Here is a 22197-nt window from a genome sequence, read left to right as displayed (position 1 = left end):
GATTGGGGTGGTTGATAATAATCTCACAGGCTTCCTTGAATTTCCGTTCATACCATGTTCTAGTGCGATATAGACAGCTGGTGGTTTTCCAGTCAATTCTGTGTAAGGTATTCAAGGCATGATCAGAAAGGCCAGCTTCACCATAATTATTATATTTAATGTGTCGTTTATGTTCTTTTTGTCTAATAGGGATAGTGCGTCCTCTTTCTCCTATATATGGTATGTTGCAAGTACAATAAACCCGGTATACTCCAGGGTGAGCTAGTGGAGGGAGTGGGTCTTTGGATGAGTTGAGCAAGCTTTTTAATTTTGCAGGAGGTTTAAAGGTGGCTTTGAGGTTGTACTTTTGTAGTACTCTGTTTATTTTGTTTGATATTCCTTTAATGTAGGGAATGGTTATAGTTGTAGTCTGGTTTGTCTTTGTTTTTTTATTTGTAGAGAATTTTGTTAATAGTGTTTTGGCTGTATCCGTTTTTTTGTAAGTTATTACTGATAATTTTATATTCGTCTTTCAGTGCCTGTTCACTAGAACAGATCGTCTGAGCTCTGTTTTTTAGCGTGTTGATGACACCTAGTTAGTTGTGTTGGGTGGTAGTAGGAGTTTATGTGTATATATTGTCCTGTATGTGTCGGTTTTCAGTAAACAGTGAAGGAAAGATTGCCTGAGGGAAGACGTGTGACAAGTGTGGCTAGAAACGGAAGTGTGTTGTGTTTTTCAATTTCAATTGTGAACTGTATGTGTTTGTGTTGTTTGTTTAGGTGGCTAAGGAATGTCTCTAATGTCTGGCGGCCATGGGATCAGATCGTGAAAACATCTTCAACGTATCTAAGCCAGTCTTTGATATTTAGAGGGCTGGAATCTAGGGAAAAGTTGCTCAAAATGTTCCATGTAAAAGTTAGCAATGGGGGGGATAATGGTGAGCCCATGGCTGTGCCTTCTTTTTGTAAGTAGAAGGCGTTTTGCCATACAAAATAACCCGACCATAATACATGCACAAAAAGCGGTATGATATCTGGAGGGAATTTGTTCTGTGTCATTGATTGGGACATTCATAAAGAGGGCAGAGATGTCAAAACTGACTAATAAATCATCTTTTTCTAATGTAATGTCTTTGATGATTTTTATGAAGTGTTCTGTGTTTTTGATATAGGAGGGGGAATGACCTACCAACTCCTTGAGTGCCGCTGCTAATTTTTTGGCTAAGTGATATCGGGTTATCAATTCCTTCAACGATAGGTCTTAGGGGGATGTTTTCTTTGTGAATTTTCGGTAGCCTGTAAATTCTTGGGGAGCACGCGTAGTGAGGAAACAGCTTTTTGACTGTATCATCAGGCCATGTGGTAATTGACTTAAGTAGTTTCTCTGTTTTGTTTTTTGTTCTGTTAGTTTGGTTGTAGTTAACTAATTTGTATATGTTATTATCAGCGACCAGCAGATTCATTTTTTCTATATAAGTGGTACGGTTTAAAATGACAGTGGCATTTCCTTTATTGGCTCTGGTTATTACTATGTTCGGATTTGTTTTAAGTGATTTTATCGCTGTTAATTTGTGTTTAGTTATGTTGCTTGTTATTGTTTTGTTACAGTTTAAAATGTTCACAGTTTCTATACGTATTTTGTCTGCTATGTTATTAGGTATAAATCTTAGGCCTCTTTCCATATTACAAATAACTTCAAGCCCTAGATTCCTCTAGATTCCTCCCATCTAAAACCCAAAGTCTGGCTTAGATACATTGACGATGTTTTCGCGATCTGGTCCCGTGGCCGCCAGACATTAGACACATTCCTTAGCCACCTAAACAAACAACACAAATGCATACAGTTCACAATTGAAATTGAAAAACACAACACACTTCCGTTTCTAGATACACTTGTCACGTCTTCCCTCGGGCAATCTTTCCTTCACGGTTTACCAAAAACCGACACATACAGGACAATATATACACATAAACTACTACCACCACCCAACACAAAAACTAGGTGTCATCAACATGCTAAAAAACAGAGCTCAGACGATCTGTTCCAGTGAACAGGCACTGAAAGACGAATTTAAAATTATCAGTAATAACTTACAAAAAAATGGATACAGCCAAAACACTATTAACAAAATTCTCTACAAATAAAAAACAAAGACAAACCAGATTACAGTAAAACTATAACCATTCCCTACATTAAAGGAATATCAGACAAAATAAACAGAGTACTACAAAAGTACAACCTCAAAGCCATCTTTAAACCTCCTGCAAAATTAAAAAGCTTGCTCAACTCATCCAAAGACCCACTCCCTCCACTAGCTCACCCTGGAGTATACCGGATTTATTGTACTTGCAACATACCATATATAGGAGAAAGAGGACGCACTATTCCTATTAGACAAACAGAACATAAACGACACATTAAATATAATAATTATGGTGAAGCTGATCTTTCTGATCATGCCCTGAATACCTTACACAGAATTGATTGGAAAACCACCAGCTGTCTACATCACACTAGAACATGGTATGAACGGAAATTCAAGGAAGCCTGTGAGATTATTATCAACCACCCCAATCTGAACAACAATGATGGTCTAAAAATCCCAAACATATGGAAGGTATATATTCGACCTTACTCACCAAGAACAACTATAAACAGGACTGTAGAAAATCCAGTATTGTAAATCAAAAATAAGAATTGTAATACTAAAAATAAGACACCAATTGTTTCTGAAAGAAAACCATTAAAAGAATGTTTATTCCTGTCATTGTAAAATAGAATTTAGCTTGATGTAAAAATTTATTTTTTATTTTATTTTATTTATTTTATTTTTTTTCACCAGAGGTCATGCCAGTAGAATAACATGTGATCAAATCATTGTTTCTCTAGCTTACAGTTAATGATGTAACTCAACTTGTCCTGTATATTTATGTATGCTCCAGATGATGATCTTGATGTGAAGATCGAAACATCGGGATAATAAAAAAAGTTTTTTAACACGGTTAAATTCCATAAAATTTTAAAAATGAATGCTGATCACCATGTAACCCTAAAAGAAAGGATTTATTCTCCTAAATCTAGAGATGCAACCTATTGCTTCCTTCAGAGAACTTCACATGCACTGCTTATTCCTTCACCATGCAGTTTATTGTGCCAAGGTATTGCTTCATGCTGTTCTAATCACCTGACTATATCCTTTTTTATTTAAACCTCTTTCGGATTTCTCACTTTCCAAGTTAGAACTATGTGTTAACTTTTCCCTCCTTAATATACAGTACTTAAACACCACTCTATCACATGAACTACGTGAATTTCAACCCAGGTGTTGTTAACAAAGAAAGTAAGGGTATTCTGTGAGATGGGGGTTAAATTAGTAGATGATGGAAAAACTCCAGTGGGGCTCTGATTCTGTAAGCATCCACAGTACTGTATTTCAAGTAGTAGTGGTAGTTTATTTCTCTAAACTGCTCATGCAAAATACAACTATATATACATTCAAAATGTGCAATGAGCAAAACACTTTCAAGTAAACTAGACAGCATTTTTTCATATTAAGGAAAAAAAAAAAAAAATGACAGCGATGCTTATCTAGCTTATTTAAGTAGCAACTGCTTCTTTGGATAAAGTTTTTGTCTCCACAAGGTGTGTTTTTAATAATGTTTTTCCAGCTGATATAAAAGTGGTTGACCCCAACCAGTATTTTCAAAAGACTGTATCAATTGAACCTACTGTTTTAACAGCAGGTCTAATTATAAATAAAAGCTGTTTTAACAACTTTTATTTATTTTGCAAGTCAATCTTAACAATTGGGTGTGTAATTTGATGCCAATTAATTCTGCTTGCACTGAAGGGAATATAAACTGTTGCATATTTTGAAACTGCCCTGTGAGGTTTAGTTGTAAATTATTTGGTATGTTCATAGAAATCAAACAGGATAATTACTTTACTGCAATCTAAAATGGAAAACTTAATTTAACATAGAAAATCATTTCATGTATTACAAAATTTCTTTTAAAGATTAATATATTCATTTTTTTAATATAAAATATTGAGTTTATACATGTATTTAAGTTTTAATACATATGAATGAGAGTAGTAGCAAGTCCCCCCCCCCCCCCGACATGGAAAGTAAATTATACTTGATAAGAAATTATATTCTTGTTTTCGTCCTTATTTTACCTAAGCATGAGAAAACAAGATATTGCATGTGAAAGATCTTTACAATGAAAGCATAACAAAATACCCTAGTATTTTATTATGCTTCGCAACCATATGCCTGGGAAAGGAGTGTCCTGGGTTCGATTCCCGTCGCTGACGTCAGGAGCTTAGGATCTTTCTCAGACATAGCCAAGTTCGCTGGTCTTGGGTGTGGACTGCAGGATTTTTATCCCCAGTTTATCTGGGGTTTTTCATCCCACAAGCAGGCAAACTGGCCTTGAGAACTCACCACTTCTACAAACATAGGATACACCAGGATGCATAGGGCTAACCACCCTATCCTTGTGTATGATTGCGGTCAAATGAATAGAAAACCCTCAACACCACAAGGTAAAAGGGAGGAAAAGAGAGTATTTTATTATCAGATTTCCTTTTTCTTAATTGATATACAAAATGAAAAAAAAAAAAAAAAATGGTAATGGTGGTGTGTGTAAATATGGGGTTAAGGGGAAAAAATGCCTAATTTTTTAAATCACAATTATGATTATGGATATGGTATGCAAGGAAAAGTTATAGCAGATGTACATAAAAGGAAAGTGCAAGAAAAATAGCATTTAAGAAATGGTGACTGTTAGCTAAAAACCAATAAATATATCCATCTTAAATAGTTGAAAAAATACTCTAAATGCATTAATAACAATACAAATTTGTACCACTGTATGCCCATAGGCAGTTTACAGAAAATAAGTACTAAGAAATAGGATATTTAATTCTGCAGCATACAAAACTGACAGAAATCGGCAATATCTATTTATACTAAAAATCTGTGCATTACTGAAATTGATGACTTCTTTAGAAGGGAAGAAACTTATAAGCAAAAAGAAAGTAGAAAGGCTGTATAGGCCATTAAGTTCCAAAGGAGTTAATGACAAGCCATAGGAAAAATCAATTAGGTTTATCTAGTATCTTCTTGACAGAAACATTCACTGAGCAATATGCAGTAGGGTTTCATAAAGGGTCAGTACAAGTAATCTTTCCTTTTTAACAAAGATGCTACTAGGAAGATGGATTATGGTAATCAATTATGTGACATTTAAATTTAAACAAAGTCGCATCCATTTTGGAATCCTTTTTATGAGTATGATTATTCAGTTAAATGGTACTGGTTTAGCAGGAGGCAAGCAATAATGCATAAAGGGAAGACTTATAGGAGTGGAGTCCTTAGATGATTCAGTTTTGGAATTTTTACTATTCAACATATTTATCAATGATTTAGGTTTGCATATTAATAGTGAAATTTCTCTCTTTGCTGATGATGTTAAATATTAGATTTTAACTCGTATATGTTTTTTTTTTAATGTATACTAAATGTATTTTCTCATCATGTTTCACTGTTTATATGGCTAACAGCATCATCAGGAGGGTGCTAAACATAAGTAAAAACCAACAAGAGATTAAACATTTTTCCAACAGCAGTTAATATCTATAAGTTGAAAAGAACTGGAATGATAGTTTAATCACAAGCATCATTAGGCATATTATGTGCAGTCTCCATTGTTGTGTAAACTCTGCATGTGATTGCTGGGATAGGAGAGATCTTTAATGTTACATATGTTAATTAGTGACTTCCAGATGTCATGAAGGATCATTCTTTAATTTCTATTTAGTGTGCCTTTTGAGTGAATGACCTTGGAGGACTCCAATCTGTCAACCTCTCTTCTAAGTAGGGCATGGAGGATGTGTTGCCAATTTACCATGTGATGTTCTTTGAGGATGTGTGCTACGAGTCTGCTTTTTTCTTCCCTTTTGTTTTCAACATCTCCTATATATTCTTTGTTGTGGATCTCAAAACTTCTCCCAGTCAAACCTACGTATATCTTTGCACAAGAATACGGAATCTTGTATACACCTGGATATTTATAAAATAGGACTTTGTCTTTAGGGGAGCATAGAAAGCTTGATAAGGCTGACTGGTTTTAAGGCTGTTCTGATGTTAACTGCCTTTAATATTTTGCTTTTTTTCTTGATGCATTACCAACATATGAAATGGATACCATGCCTTTGTAATTAATTTCTGGGTTATCACGAGATGGTTCATCAGAAAATAAGTTTCTTTAGCACCTTTTTATGAGTATCTGATTCAATAGGATTTGAAGTTCTTTTTTTTTTTTGTTTGATTCCATCATTTTTTAGTATGTTTAAAGCTATATTTTTCAAGGTTTTGATCATACCTAATTTTTATTGAGGGTGATGGGAGCTTGCTTGTAAGTACCTGCCCATGTGAGATTCTTTCCTATAGACTTCTAACGATAATCCTCCACCAACGTTTTCATTGATAAGGATGTTTAGGAATGGTAATTTTCTGTTCTTTTCTGCTTCCGATGTGAATTATTCAGAAAATATACAAAATCTTCCAGGTCTTTGTGGATGTGTTTCCAGATGAAAAACATGTCATCCACATATCTCCAACATACAAGTGGTTTTAAGGTTGCGTGAACTATAGCTGATTCTTCAAATTTTTCACGTATAAGTTGGCAATAGAGCTGAGCCCATTGCAAGACCGCATATTTTTCAAGGTTTTGATTATACCTAATTTTTGTTGAGAGGTGATGGGAGCTTGCTTGTAGGTACCTGTCCATGTGGGTTTCTTTCCTATAGACTTCTAATGATAATCCTAAAGCATGTTTAGGAATAGTAATTCTTTGGCTAAAGAACTCCTTAGCTCACTTTACTGTCTTCCATTCTCCAAACTCCAATGACCCTTTTGACTACCCATTTCTGAAAGTCAATCACATACAATCTAACTATCCCAACAGTCAGATAACCTTCCTTGGTAATTTCAATGTTCACAATTCAAACCAAATTCAATTCTCCAACTCCACAGACAACACTGGTAAAGAAGCCAAAACAGTTTGCTATCAGTAATGAATTAACAATATTATCCACCTACCCATCAGAATTAAATATAATCCTTTTCATTCTCCATGGACCAACTATTCCTAACCAGTTCTTCACCCTGCAAATACAGCGATGTTAGTTTTCATCTTGGCAAGTCTAGCCATAACTTTCTCCATGTTTCCTTTGTTACAAATCATCATTCACAGTCTTGTATCCCATGGCACTGCACCAATTGGGATGACATTTGGGACATTTATGCCTTGTTTCCATAGTCTGATTACTGCTTCTACTCTTCTGATCCTGGCATCTGTTCTAACTTAATAGCAGAAATTATTTTCACTGGGATGAGTGCTTTTATTCTTCCTCACTCGGCTCAAAATCCCTGGTCCTTATCTAAATCCTGTTCTGAAACAACTGTGCCAATCATTGTCCCAAGTCAAAAATTCAACATATGCCCAATGGCTCCAGTCAAAAACTACAGCCTCTCATGCAGCTTATACTACAGCTTGTAACAACTGCAAAAAATTTATCAACAAATTCAAAGCAAACTTTTTAAGGGCCAAATGCACTAATGTCTTGTCTCCTTTTCTAATGACAGTTGAGCCTTCTTATCCCTTGCCAAGGCTGTGGGCACACAATTTCTGTTCTTCAAAGTTTCCACCTCTCTCTCTCTCTCTTACACACATCCTGAAGGTACAATGGTAAACATTTCTTAAAGATAAGGCAAACCTCTTGGAATCAGTTTTTTCTCCTCCTACCATTCCACAAACTATCCATCATATGCCTCCTCTGAAATTTTGTCATAAAGACATAAATGCTCATCCTTGATACCAATAAATCTCCTGGCTCTGATAGCACTCTTTCAGTTATATTAAAAGCCTGTGTTCCAGAAATCACATCCATCCATCCTGCATCAACTTTTCAAGCTGCCATACTCATCTGGCATCAAGCTTTCGTATAGCCTGCCCTCCCCCCTCCAAAAAGGAGATAAAAGTCAATCAGCAAACTATTGCCCTATTGCTCTTACCTCAATACTTTCAAAAATAATGAGAAAGGTTATCAATAGCCAACTGCTCACTACTTAGAGAACTACCAATTACTTAGCGATCATAAGTATGGATTCCACCATTCTTGTTCCAAAGCAGATCTCCTTGCCAACAACTTCACTCACTCACCTTTGGACACAGGTGTTGGAACAGCTCGGAGAATCTGGAGTGTTCGTCCTTGATATATCCAAGGCATCTGATTAAATCAGGCACTAGGGCCTTCTTACCAAGCTACCATTCGACAGTATTGTTCCTTCCCTTTGGATTGCCAGTTTCCTTTCCTGTTGTTCACTGCAGGCCATGATGAGATTTTTCAATTAATGTTGGCAGTACTGTAAACTAAACTCTTCATTCTATATGACATCCAATCCTATTCATAGTTTGCTGATGACACTCTCCACTACGCGTTTTCATTTTCAAAACCTTGTAGTGCTCAATAACTCATACATCGCCTTCGTTAACTAATGTCTTAAATACTGACACTAATCTAATTCTAGAGGGGTGAAGATAACTTGGTGAATTTTAATGCCACCAAAATGCAATCTTGTCTTCTTTCCAGGAAAAAAAGACCATGCTACTCTCTCCTTCAATTTTGACAATATTCCTCTTGCCAACCAGAACCAGTTCTCTCTCTCTGGATTAAATTAACTCTCACAGCTAATCTATCCCAGCATAAGTACACTAAGCCCATAGCCTCCTCAGCATCCAAAAAGCTCGATAATTCTTTTCTGATTCAGACAATACTTCTCTCCTGCTTGACTCCTGACACTTTATAAAGCTCGGATCTGCACCTTAGAATAGTGTTCCCACATTTGAAGTGGTGCACCTAAACGTCCCTCAGAATGCTTAACTGTATACAGAAGTGAGCAATTTGTTTAAATGATGACATCTCCTTCATGTCACTTTCTCACAAATGCTCTGTTGTTGCATTATGTCTCTTCTGTAGGTTGCTGCTCCCCTGAACTGGCAACTACCATCTCCATAGTTGTTGGTCAACACCCGCATACAGTTCCAACTGTATGTGGGTACTTATTTTTTATCTTTAGGATAGAAACTTTATGGAATGGTTTACTCCAAGTGTTTTGGATATGGCAATGTGAATAACTAAGAATGAAAAGATTCGGAATGGTGGGATAGGTTAAAAAATAACATATATATATATATATATATATATATATATATATAAATCAACAAACAATAATTTTTAAAAAATGTATTAGTTAACATAGAATTACCAGTTCATATAATTTAATGTTTTAAACATATGAGGACTTAAGGTGAATGGATTATTATGGTATAACTGTCTCCTGATGTGTTGTAGAATAGCTTGCATCATTGTTATGGCTTTCTGTGTTTTGAATGCCAATTAGATTCATTTAATTAGTAATTAACTAATAAGGTGCATGTTAATACTGTCTATAACTATTAACTGTTATTACTAGTAAATTTTGAATCACAGTTATTACACGTGTAATTAATATGGACATTCAAGAAAAATACTGATTTGACAAGATATTTAATAATATGTAATTAGCACGTTATAGAGACAACTACTGTATTAGAGTAATAACTTTCATTTAAAATAAACCAAGATAATTATGCAATGTTTCAACTTCTATATCAAGGTAATCAACTGGAGTACACATACATATACAAAGAGACAGGCTAAATTACAATCCTCAAGTATGCACAAGTATCACTAATTTAGTCAACCATTAACATTACTAGCCTGACGACGTTTGGGAAAAAACACTATATCAAAGCTAAAGTCATATTATTTATATGGCTAGAGATCGCTATCAGTTAACAACGCTCAAAGTCAGAACATAAGCCAGTTGCAGCGTGCAGTTAGGTTGGTTAAGTTAAAAAAATAAATGAAACGTGTATTTCAAATTCACAAACAATTTATGTAAAAAGTATTAAATAAGTACATATTTTGAACAATCAAATCATTGAATAAAAAAATCGTAATTAGTGGGGTGGGTGAGCTACTGTTCACTGCACATCTCAAATCTTGGAATCAAATTGGACACGGTCACCCTCATTTCCTGTTCCACAATGATTTTCACATGATACTTGCTTTTTATCATAGCGACTGCCGAAAATCCAGCTTCGCACAAATATGACGTCGCAAATGAAAAAATTTAAGATTCACTGAGCTTTACCACTTAGCAGCAGATATTCATCTTTTACTGATATCCAAAAGTCAGTTAGTTCCATGCTGCCAAATGTTTCTTCAGTGTATTGTCGTCGCAAGACAGCTCAATAAGATTTCAGTGAAAATACTGGAATATTTCGCAGCACTGTGGCACACAGTTTGGGAACCACTGAGCTAACTAATTTAATAACAGAATTTAGTGTGTGGTTAAAATCAATATCTCAAATAAGAACTGAAATTAGTGAAATTATATCTGAAATTATTGCCTGGAGTAGGAGATTGCTGTAGAAGTCGACGCAGAAGTTATGTGAGTTATATGAATATGTGTTATCCATATTCTTGAGATTTTTAGGCCATCATTATTGTTCAGAAGGAGTGGCTGATTTAGAATTTCACAGGCTTCTTTAAATTTTCATTCATACCAAATTTTGATATAATGTAAGGAACAGGTGCCTTTCTAGTCAATTTAGTATAGAGCCCAGACTATCATTAGAAAGTCCAAGGACTCAATGAGTCCTTGGACTCCCTGGAGGCGTCAAATAATAATATCCACATGCATGGGAGGTCCCCAATTGTGCATGTGTAAGTGGTTAGATGGAAGAGAGGAATTTGCTGATGTGTTTTTTGAAAATCTCAAGGTTGTAGTCATTGGGGAAGACTATTACAAAGAGCAGAGATATAAGAAATGAAGGAAGGGGATGAGAAATCAAGAAAGCAGAAAATAATATTAATGAAAAACTTTACATACCATTTTCATGAGTAAGATTTAGGAACACTTTCAGAAGAGAAAGCAGACAGGCAAAAACAATTGATCCCGGACTATCTCCATTTTTGGTAGCCACAGTTTCTGTAGCATCAAAAATTCTGGAACTGATTACTTGTTGCATGACTGTTTCTCTGCATAACTGAAGCATGCTGTCAAAATAACATGAAAATGATTACTATATATCTATAAAAAGAAAGGACTGTCTTAGATATTTTATTATTCTTAACTAAGTACTTAACCTAATTAAAAACAGGTCATTACTTAACTGTGTAGAGAATATTTACTGTATATACAACTTTTTGAACAGACAAAATATTTCATATTTTGTTGCAAAATATGTCTCAAAAGAGTAGCAAATATTCTGAAATCAGAATATTTGCTATTCTTTTGAGAGTGGTATAAGACCAATATTGGAAAGATGCATAGAGTATGGAGTATTCCAAGAAGATTTCAACTCTGATTTTGCTCCTCCTCTCCAATAGTTACTTTGTGGAGAGGACAAAAAAAAACAACTGAATTTCTTTGCATCTTGACATTAGATAAATCCTGTGTTTCAAACATTATAGAAAAACTGCTAGTGTGTAGAAGGGGGATGAGGAGCCTTGCACACTTAATTAAGGATTGAATAAAACTAGTTAAGCCTCGAACCTCTTGTTAAAGATCTTGCTTCATCAGTAGTCTAACCATCACTTTCAAGAAATCTTTGAGGACACAGCTCCACCACTGAATATGGACTTCACCTTATTCCAGAATGGTTAGCTGAGTAGTTACTGTATCTGCTAACCAGCAGCTGTAGGTTTGAATCCTGCGAGGAGCACAGATATTTGTGACTGTCTTTAGGTGGAAGGCAAATTTCATCATTCAATATATTTGTATTCTTCATGCATCTCCTCTCCCTTTTAGGAGAATGTAACAGTGCACACACACACACACATATATTACACTTCAAAAATCAATCAGATCTTACTATAGCACCATGTCTAACATTCTATCTCCTCTCATTGTATGTACCCCTGCTCTTTTTCTCTTCACTTATGTAATACCATCCGGAGAATAAACTTAAATAAATATGCTCTTACTATAGTTAAAATAAAAAACTTCCCTCAAAAAATACTGCCTCCCACCACCAAAAAAAAATTCTTTCAGATTCATGGGATAAACAACACCAACCTAAATGATGTGCATCATTTACCTGCACATATCCAGGCATGATCTGTTTTTGGCTAAACTCCAAATTTCAGCAATAACAACCACAGCCCATCTGAACTGTCCAAACTATAACTTGCATAATTCAACATTCCTTGCCAGAAGATAACTAATTTTGAATCTCCCTTTTTTTGACCTTCTGTGGTTTAAGATTTTCCTGCCTCATTTACCACATTTATTTGCTGTCTCTACTGTTCCCCCAGTTTTGAAAATCATTATAATCTTTAACTGCTTATCCATGAAGCCTGATTTCATACAATCCAAATTCATGGATAAGAAATTAAAGAGATCACAATAATTTTCAGAATTCAAATAATGTCCACAATTCTAAAAAAAACTGTCATATTTGCTGTAAATCTTCTTCTTATTGTGCTATCTTCTATCAAAGGTCAGTGACCATCTTGGCGAACAAACTGCGATCTTGTGTTAATCTGAGCAGTTGTGCACTGCTCTTTCCTGTCCACGTCTTGATGTTGTCAAACCATGATATTCTTTTTCTTCCTCTAGTTCCTTTGCCATCAATTCTTCCTACCAAAATAGTTTGTAGAAGTTAGTATTTGCTGTTTCTCATGATGTGTCCAAGATATGATGTTTTTCGTTTCTTGATTATTTGTACAAGATGTTTAGCTTTGCCAATGGATTTTAAGACATCTTCATTGGTAATTTTTTCTGTCCATGATATCTTTAGCATTCTTCTGTATAGCCACATCTCATAGGCTTCGATTTTCTTGATGGTTGTCGCCTTCAATGTCCATGTTTCAACTCCATAGAGCAGAATAGACCACACGTAGCATTTCAGCATTCGGCATCTGACTTCCATGTTTAGGTCTTTATTGCAGAATAGTGTTCTCATTTTCATGAAGGACTGCCGTGCAACTTCAATCCTTGTCTTTATATCTATTTCTGGATTTCTGGATCCCACCGTTCATTAAGTCAGCAACCAAGATATTTATATCTTGACACTTGATCAATATTTTTCCCATTGAGTGTCAGTTTCATTGATGAGGCTGGATGTTTGCTGATGATCATGTATTTTGTCTTGTTGATGTTTATATTTATTCCCATTCTTTGGCTTTCTATGTATACTCTGTCAACGAGTTTTTGGAGATCCATAATGTTATCTGCAATTAGCACGGTGTCATCTGCATATCGTAGGTTGTTAACAATCTTTCCATTTATTGTGATTCCCTCTGGACATTCTTCCAATGCTTTTTTAAAGATTACCTCTGCATATATGTTGAACAGGAGTGGTGAGAGCACACATCCTTGTCTCACTCCTCTTTTGATGTTAATATCACTGGTGGTAATGTTGTCTAATTGAACGGTAGCTGACTGATTCCAATATTTGCTGTAAATAATTGTAAATAAATTGTAAATAAATGATTTGCTGTAAATAATGATTTTAAACAAATCGTTCATCTCCTGATCATTTTAAAAATTCTTGATGCAGTAAAAAAGAGAGCTGATAATCCCTCTCTCAGAGAGTCTGTCCAACCACTGTCTCAGACAGTTTCTACATTGTCTCTTCAAGAGATATTTCCATTGGCACTGTTCATCAGAACTGGCATCTATCAGAACAGGAACATGAAAAATTAGCTGTCAGAGTCTTTTCACAGATGAACTGTGAACTTACAGAACAAACTACTCCCAGTCGTCTTTTATTCCAACTACCTCAGCTCTGTGAAAGATTCTCCAAGGACAACAATCTTCAGCTCTTTAAGAAAAATATGAACAGATTGCTTGGCTCTTGACCCTAGCCCACACATGGCATTTATTTGCTATAGGCCTTGCAATCTCTGGTATTGAGGAATGATATATTATATATATATATATATATATATATATATATAAGTAAGAAGAATTGCTAATCTTGAGAAAGAGCTTTACATGGCTTTGACATTAAAATATATTGTATTTAAGGAAGGATAAAATTATCCATAAGTTACAGCCAAATAAGCAATACAAAACTTCTTTTGAAAGTTTCAAAAAAAAAAAAAAAAAAATCATGAATACATGTAACGTTCAGCAGCATGAACTGCTTAGTATTCTACTGCTGAAAAGCAACAATCTTAAAAAAAACTGACTGTGTAACAGTTTATTAATGATTTAAAAGTTATGCTAGAAATGCAGTAACACTTCAAATTAGTTCATCACAGAGAAACACAGAATATTGAAATAAACTCAAATCAATCAATGGAAAATCTTCACCAATATCTTTCAAGTGATATGATTATAAATAATGTACATCTTCCTTAAATACAACTGTTAACATTAAATTTCAATACCTATAAAATGCTTTTTAAAATGCGTACAAAAAAAACTGGAATGCATGGGATAAACATTTTTCTGGATTTGGAGGTGATGACTGGTTGCTGTATGTGTCTTAACAGATTTTAGGAAATATAAAGGAATCACTGATGTCAATTTAAATGCACAACTATGGAATTATCTGCATGGAAATGCATGTGACAGTGTGTGTGAGAGAGAGAGCATGGTCATTTAAAGAGTTTAATGGCTAACTTCTGTAGTACAAAGTGACTTTTTTCAATGTTCAGGTGAATTCTCAATTTGTAGATCTAATTTTTCTTAGCATACATTTATGCTAAGAAAAATTAGAAGTTACATGCATTCACAGAAGAAAAATCTGATCTTATCTACCATTTCAAATACTAACAAACTGGGGAGGGGGTCTTTCCCCCCTTCTTGGGAGAAAAAGGACAGATGAACTTTTGGTTTCATTATCACAAAACAGTGATATGGTAGTGGAGATGGACATTCTAAAGTACTTTTCATTTTCATGGTACAAGGGTTGTAATAAACTTTTGAAGATTACAAATACATCTCAGAAGATAACTGCAAGAAAAGGAAGTCATTTTGCCTCTTTACAAGGCCTTGATACTGCCTCACTTTAGTGTGCAGGTCTGGTCTCCTGGTTTCTATGGTGATGATTATACAGTGGAGAGAGTGAAAAGCAGTGTGTTAAAGATGATTTCAGGATTGTGGAATATAGATTATGAAGACTGACTGAGACTTACAAACTTCTGAATGGGTCATACAAGATACCAGCAGATGGAAATTTTTCATTTTATAGTAAGTGAGGAGAGCTCCAGGTGCTAGCCAGATTTTTCTCTCATAGAGTGGTGTGCGAATGAATTCAAGAAAAGTATGACACCTGGTATAAGTGATCTGTTGCCTCCCTCAATGAGTCCTGACTTACTTCCTGGAGGTCCCTGTGAATGATGATAATATTGGGGAAAAAAACCTGCAGTGTCAATTGGAAAGTTAGTGGATAAAGATCTGTGAAAACTTACGAAACATTGTGATATCATAATGAAATTATCAAATGGACATTACTTACATAAACTATATTTCTTGTATAATTTTTGGCCAAGAATCAAGACTATCAATGGTACAATGATAAAGTACAGAGATTTTCAAGCAGAATAGAAGAGAATATTTCAAGCATGACTTGACAGATAGTGACTTTGTTCTGACATGCCCTTACAATATGATTACAGTAAGATTAACCATGCTAACGGCCAAAGGTGTCTATAGACGTCAAGGTTATCATGGATGCGAAGTGATATTAAAATTGTAATACCATTGATATTACATTGAAATATATGATGATACTAAGCGTATGAGGATGCATATTTGATCCATAATGGCAGGTAAGGTGGTAAACACATAACGTCATTATTTAAAAAATAAATAAAATAAACAAAACTAGTAATAATGCTTTTCTTTATACATATACCACTTCCACTAACAAAAGATTGTTAACTCTTAACATAAACAGCACTGCAAGTCAGCTGAAATGGTAAATAATTTGAGAACTCCTGTTAATAGAGACTAAACACAGAACTTTTCCAAGTCACTTCCAACCTCCAATAAACTGGGTAGTAGTAATGACCACTTACATAAGTGATCACCACCCTGCTTATTAGACACTGCTAGGCAATGAAAATCATCTACCACCTCACCAGAATCACATCCCAAAATTTGAAAAGTTTAAGGCACTCATTCTTTAAAATCAGTCTGTGGAGCAGATATCACAACTGTCATTATAGTCTTTCCGTTAAGACTTGCCTTTTGCAGAAAACTTGGCCTCATCCTGTTGAACTCTTGAGTGACAGACTGCATACTGAACAAGATCCAACTTATTATATTCAATCTCAAGATTCTTCTAAGCAAACAAATGCCAACCCCCCCCCCCCCCCCCTGTATAACCAAGGAAAGGTCACATAAACAAGGTATCTTATCCTGTAAACTCCAACACATGTTCCATCCTGGTTTTAGGAAATTGTAAGAAATTAAATTGTCAAGTCATCAAGACAAGCTCTTGATAACTTGGCAGACTGTCATAAGAAGTTGTTCTTGACTTCATTTTTCACACTGTGAAAAATGAAGTAGGGATTTGATGAAGTTTAATAATAATATAAAAGTGCATCTGTGGAATTAAGGGTGTGCGTGCATGATGGATCAATGTTCTGATTGCATCCAATATATTAGTGGTGTTCAACCTTTATTCCTACACGAGCTACTTTTCTATAAAAAGTTATTTGGCGATCTACTCTCTTATATAGATCACGTTCCCAAACCTGATATCTGATTACGCACAAATAAACAACTAAAAATACACAACTAAAAGCTTTATTTGTGTATTTAAAAATTTATTTATCACTTTTAATGATTTTAATACAAAAAAACAAAAAACAAATATATTGAAATAAAATATTTATTTCTCTATTTTGGAAAACCAAAGTTAGAAAAAACAACAGATTGATTACAAACTCACAAGTTACAGAAAATGCTGGTCGATTAAAAAAATAAAAAAGTTAATATGAAATTTTGCATTGTTTGGACCTCGCAATATTTTCATAGTAAAGTTGATATGAAGAAGTGACCAATCGCAGACAATCATCCAAACGATCATTTGTAATTTGGTTTCTTAATTGATTTTTTATAACGGTCATATTTGAAACAGGATTCTGACAAGTATGTCGATCCGAAACACGACAGAATTTTTCGTGCAATATCAGTTAATATTGGGAATTTTCATGTGCATACTTCCAAATGACTTCATTGTTTATTGATTTTAAATGTAAACTATTCTGAATGTTTATTATCTCAAATTCTACTTCAGCCTGGTTTATATCAAACAGCCCACTAATTTTATTTGAAATTTCTGTGATGTTAAAGTTTTCTTGAAATGGATTATTGATAAAAGATACAATCATTTCAGTTTTATACATCATCATCATCAAATTCCTGCCATGTACCCTCAAGTGGTGTACAGGATATGAGAGTACTACATGAAAAATTTACATCATTACTAACTTCCTATCTACAATTTTCCTCCAAATCAGTCTGTTACTTGTCAAGACTCCAACATTACCAGATCTTATATTTCTATTATCTAAAGCACTTTGTACCGTATCAATCGACCTATATCTTAGTCTTCCTCTGGGTCGTTTTCCTGCCAACTTGGCAGAGAACACTTATTTTGCTAATCTTTCCGTGACCATACCACCAGAGATTAGCTCTGCTAATGCAGTCCTAGATGCTGATAATGTCAGGTTCTTTCCTAATATTCTCGTTTTTAATACGATATTGCCATTGATGCCATCTGTTCATGCCTATAATCTTTCTCAGGACTCTCATATCTGTGGTCTCTAGTCTTTGGTCAAGTGTTTTACTTCTGACCCAGCTCTCAGATCCATAAGTTAAAACTGGTTTGAACACTGTCTTGTATACAGCTAATTTAGTGTTTCGACTAATTTCTCTCTTATTCCATATGAATTTATTCAATTGACTTCCTACCATACCAGCTTTGTTGATTCTGTTGTCTATTTCCATATTTAATTTACCATCTTCAGTAAAAATTGTGCCTAAGTAGCTGAAATGTTTCACTTGTTCCACAGGTTCTCCATTCACAACACAGTTAACATTTTCAATGATTCTGCCTATTTTCATTGTCTTTGTCTTCTTAATGCTGATCTTCATACCATATCTATTACAACAGCTATTCAATTTAGTCAGAGAATCTTGCAGACTTGTAGCGGATTTATTTAGAAGTATAACATCGTCCACATAAAGCAAAGAGCTGACATTAACGTCACCAATTCTGATATCGTGTTTAATACCACTTTCCTTCATAATGTGATCCATATAGATAATGAATAACAGAGAGGATAATGTACATCCTTGTCTCACACCAGATTTAACATTAAACCATCTCCCTGTACTTCCTTCAATTCTAACTGCTGACTTACAACTCAAATAAAGACTAAGTATTACTTGATATAATGCCCAATTGACACCATATAACTGTAGCGTATTGAATAGCTTCTCTCTTGGCACCTTGTCATATGCCTTTTCCAAATCGACAAAACTTAAATACAGATCTTCGTTATATTCCCATGCTTTCTCGACTATTTGTCGTAAAGTGAAGATCTGATCCTGACAGCCTCTATTTGACCTGAATCCAGCTTGTTCTTCACCAAGCTATTCTTCCACAATTCTTCTCAACTGTTTCTCAAGTATACTTGCATATATTTTACTAGGAACACTCAATAGGGATATACCTCTGTAATTCTCACATTCAGTTTTATTTCCCTTTTTATATATAGGTACTATGAGAGCTCTACTCCAATCATTGGGAATTTGTCCCTCTGTCCAGGCATTCTGAACTATGCAGTGCAGCCACTGTAAGACTTTTATACAACCATACTTCAGCATTTCTGGTCGAATATCATCTACTCCTGCTGCCTTTCCACATTTCAAGCCTTTGATGGCTTTTTCTACTTCAAGTATGGATATGTATTCCTGACTGCATGCCTGGTCAGTGTTTTTTTATCACTGTGCTGTCATCACGGCTTGTTTCATTTAGCAAATTTTCAAAGTAATTACTCCATACTTCAAGGATATCTTTTTCTCCCATTTTCATTTCACCTTTATCATCTCTAACTCCTTTTACAGCACTCTTTCCTCCATTCCTAAGCTTCTTCAACAACCTCCAGAATATTTTGCCACCTTCTTGATATTTATTTTCTATGTTCTTGCCAAAGTCCCTCCCATGACTTTTGTTTAGCTAGTTTTACACACTGTTTAGCTTTCTTACATTTATCTCTGTATTCTCTAAGAGCACAAGCTGACTTATTTGCCAGGAACTTTTTATATGCTTTCTTCTTTTCCTTCACTGCCTCTTTTACTTCATGTGTCCACCATGGAGTTATGATTTTTGTATCCTATTTTTCTTGCAGACAACCTCAACACATACCTCTCTGGCTGAATTAATCAGGGTTTTCTTCAAGGTTTGGCACTGAATCTCCAAGGTTTGGTTCCTGTTCTCAAACTCTTTCATTTTTTCTTCAATAATCTTTGTGTATTTTAGTCTACAGTTCACATCTGAGAGCTGCTCTGGTGTCCTGCACCAGGGAGAAAACATCACTATCAACAATAACATAGTTAATGAGACTTTTCTTATTCCTTGCCTCTTCTCTCCATGTGAATTTGTGCACATTTTTATGTTGGAACATGGTGTTAGTAATAACCAGTCCATGTCCTGAGCAGAAATCCAACAGGTATTTGCCATTATTATTAGCTTTGCTCTTTTCTCCAAATTTTCCCAAAATATTTTTGTATGTCTCACAATCACTTCCTACTCTGCAATTTAGATCCCCAACAAGGATAAACTTTTCCTTTTTCATTGTGTCAGTAGCTTTCTCTAGAGAGCCTCAAAAAATTCTTCCACTTCTGCCTTAGTAGAGCCTTCTGTGGAGCCATAGGCACAAATAAGTCTCATTGTCGAGTTCCCCATTCTGATATTTGCCTATATCACTTACTTGAGACTGCCTGCCATTCAAGAAGATTAGCCTCCTATTTAGTTTTGAATACTATGGCTATTCCTTCTTTTCCTTGATTGTCATTGCCTGAATATAACATTTTGTATTTATTGCTCAGAAAGATCTCACAAGTTTTTGCCTTTTTTTTTGTTTCAGTCAACTCCTATTATGTTGATCTGGTACTTATCTAATTTCTCAGCTAGCTCCATTTCTTTGCCATTCAGGCTTCTTATATTGATAGTACCGATCTTTAACTCTGATGATGTTGAGTTGGGGTGTGCTTTCAGATTTGTTCCAGTAGCTGACTTTTCGCTGTTTCCCTAGTTCCCCGGGGAAAACAATGGGGGCCTTGTTTAACTGGGTGACGCCCCAGCTGGCAAGAAATTTTGTCATGTTGTACCATCATTTTGTATTTTGGTTTAAGCCAATAAGAATATAATTTGGTCGGCTAAATCTCAAATTGCCAGCCCATCCTCGTTCATTCAGTATCCAGGTAGATACTCAACTGGGTGCATCACGAGAAGGTGAGAATTGGACATTAGGTCAGAAGTCCTGGTCGGTTCTCCGCATTATTTTAAAGACTATGTGGAAGTCTCCTCTGTTATACAGCCTTGACCTTTATGCATCCCCCCACAGCTGGTCTTAATGCTTTATCACTCTATTTACTTTGGAAAAAACTGTTAATTTTATTGGAAATGTCTCAATCTTCATCGTAACTTAATTACGATCCAAATAGTTAAAATTACTGAATTGTTTATGTTGTTCTCTATAATTATTTTGGTTGATATGGACACATTGCCTTTGTATGCCAGAGTTTTAGTTTTTTCTTGAGTAAATGGCATATATTGTTTTTTAATGTGGAACATAGACCTTTTGAGCTTGTGCTCAGTTACACCAAATATCACGGTATCTAAAATAAAATAATTTCCTATTTCAATTCCTTTTTTGTTGGTTATCTTCCATTCTTTGATTATTTCATTTCATTTATATATATCTAAATGACACATGAAATATGGGGCATTCTTGTCTCTAAATGTTTTGATTCTGTTCTTGCCTCTCCCTTTATGCTTATTATTGCTTTCTCATATAGGCTGTAATCTTCTCAATTTTTTAAAAAAATTGAGAAGATTACTGAGAAGATTATTGAGAATTTTTTCAAAAAATTTTTTGAAAAAATTGTAAGTGCAAACAGAATAGCTTTAGAACAGAAAGATCCTGTCTAAATCCTGTATTCACTCTTAAAGTACAAATGGACAAAAGAAGAGAATTCAACTGAGAAAAACATCATCTGTAAATGCTAGGTGCATTTCTCAGTGTTGAATTCTCTTCTTTTGTCCATTTGTACTTTAAGAGTGAATACAGGATTTAGACAGGATCTTTCTGTTCTAAAGCTATTCTGTTTGCACTTACAATTTTTTCAAGAATAGGGGGTTGATTCTATTCTTCATTATTTTGGCATATATTTTATAAACAGTGTTTAATAAATTTCTTCCTCTGTAGTTTTCACATTAAATCTTATTTCTTTAAAAAACAGGAATCGCATTTGCATGGCTCCAACACCAGGTATTTTCCAGTGTTATATATTTTGGTTAAATTTATTTCCAATAAGATCTATCAGGAGTTTATATTTTGGTGATCTTCATTTAATTCTTCTGATGTTAATTTGAAGAGTATTATCAGTTGCTTTCTCCAAGTATTTTAAATGATAAGTTTCGTTGCTTATTTCCCTGCTAGCATTTATAAGAATAATCAACCCACTGTTTGTTTTGTTTCTTTCTGTAAGAAGCTTCACAGCTATATAGATATCAGCTGAATATATATATATTCAGCTGATTCAGATTTATATATTTCTATTTTTTTTTAATTTACTAATGTAATTATTCCAACTTTTTAAATGAAGTTTTGAAAAAAGAAAAACTCCAGGAGTTTTTTTTTTTTGAAAACTATCTTGTAGAAAGGCTTATACGTTAGCAACATGCCTATTAAATTATTTAAGGAATTTACAACGTATACTGGAATATTAAAAATACCTCTCTCTCTCTCTCTCTCTATGTTCACTGGGCATTTACAGATACTGTATGGTCACTCTGATGCTCGGTGATGTTCCACACCAGGCCTTGCCATGTAGTCCTGTTGTT

At 34.7% G+C, this 22197-nt stretch overlaps 1 protein-coding gene across 2 annotated transcripts in view; it reads right to left on the bottom strand.

Moving 5' to 3' along the window:
- LOC150104457 (wings apart-like protein homolog) overlaps positions 1-22197 on the bottom strand; it is a 249014-nt gene that overhangs the window by 70208 nt on the left and 156609 nt on the right. For both annotated transcript variants that reach the window (XM_090395636.1, XM_090395635.1), the window contains one exon: positions 10989-11155. In XM_090395636.1, the coding sequence (XP_090251762.1) occupies positions 10989-11155 (167 nt within the window). The remainder of the gene's footprint in view (positions 1-10988; positions 11156-22197) is intronic.

Source organism: Typopeltis vanoorti, chromosome 7 (assembly GCF_054136105.1).
Source record: "Typopeltis vanoorti isolate ZY-2024b chromosome 7, IOZ_Tvanoo_1.0, whole genome shotgun sequence".
NCBI lineage: Eukaryota > Metazoa > Arthropoda > Arachnida > Uropygi > Thelyphonidae > Typopeltis > Typopeltis vanoorti.
This window is presented reverse-complemented; position numbering and strand designations above follow the sequence as displayed.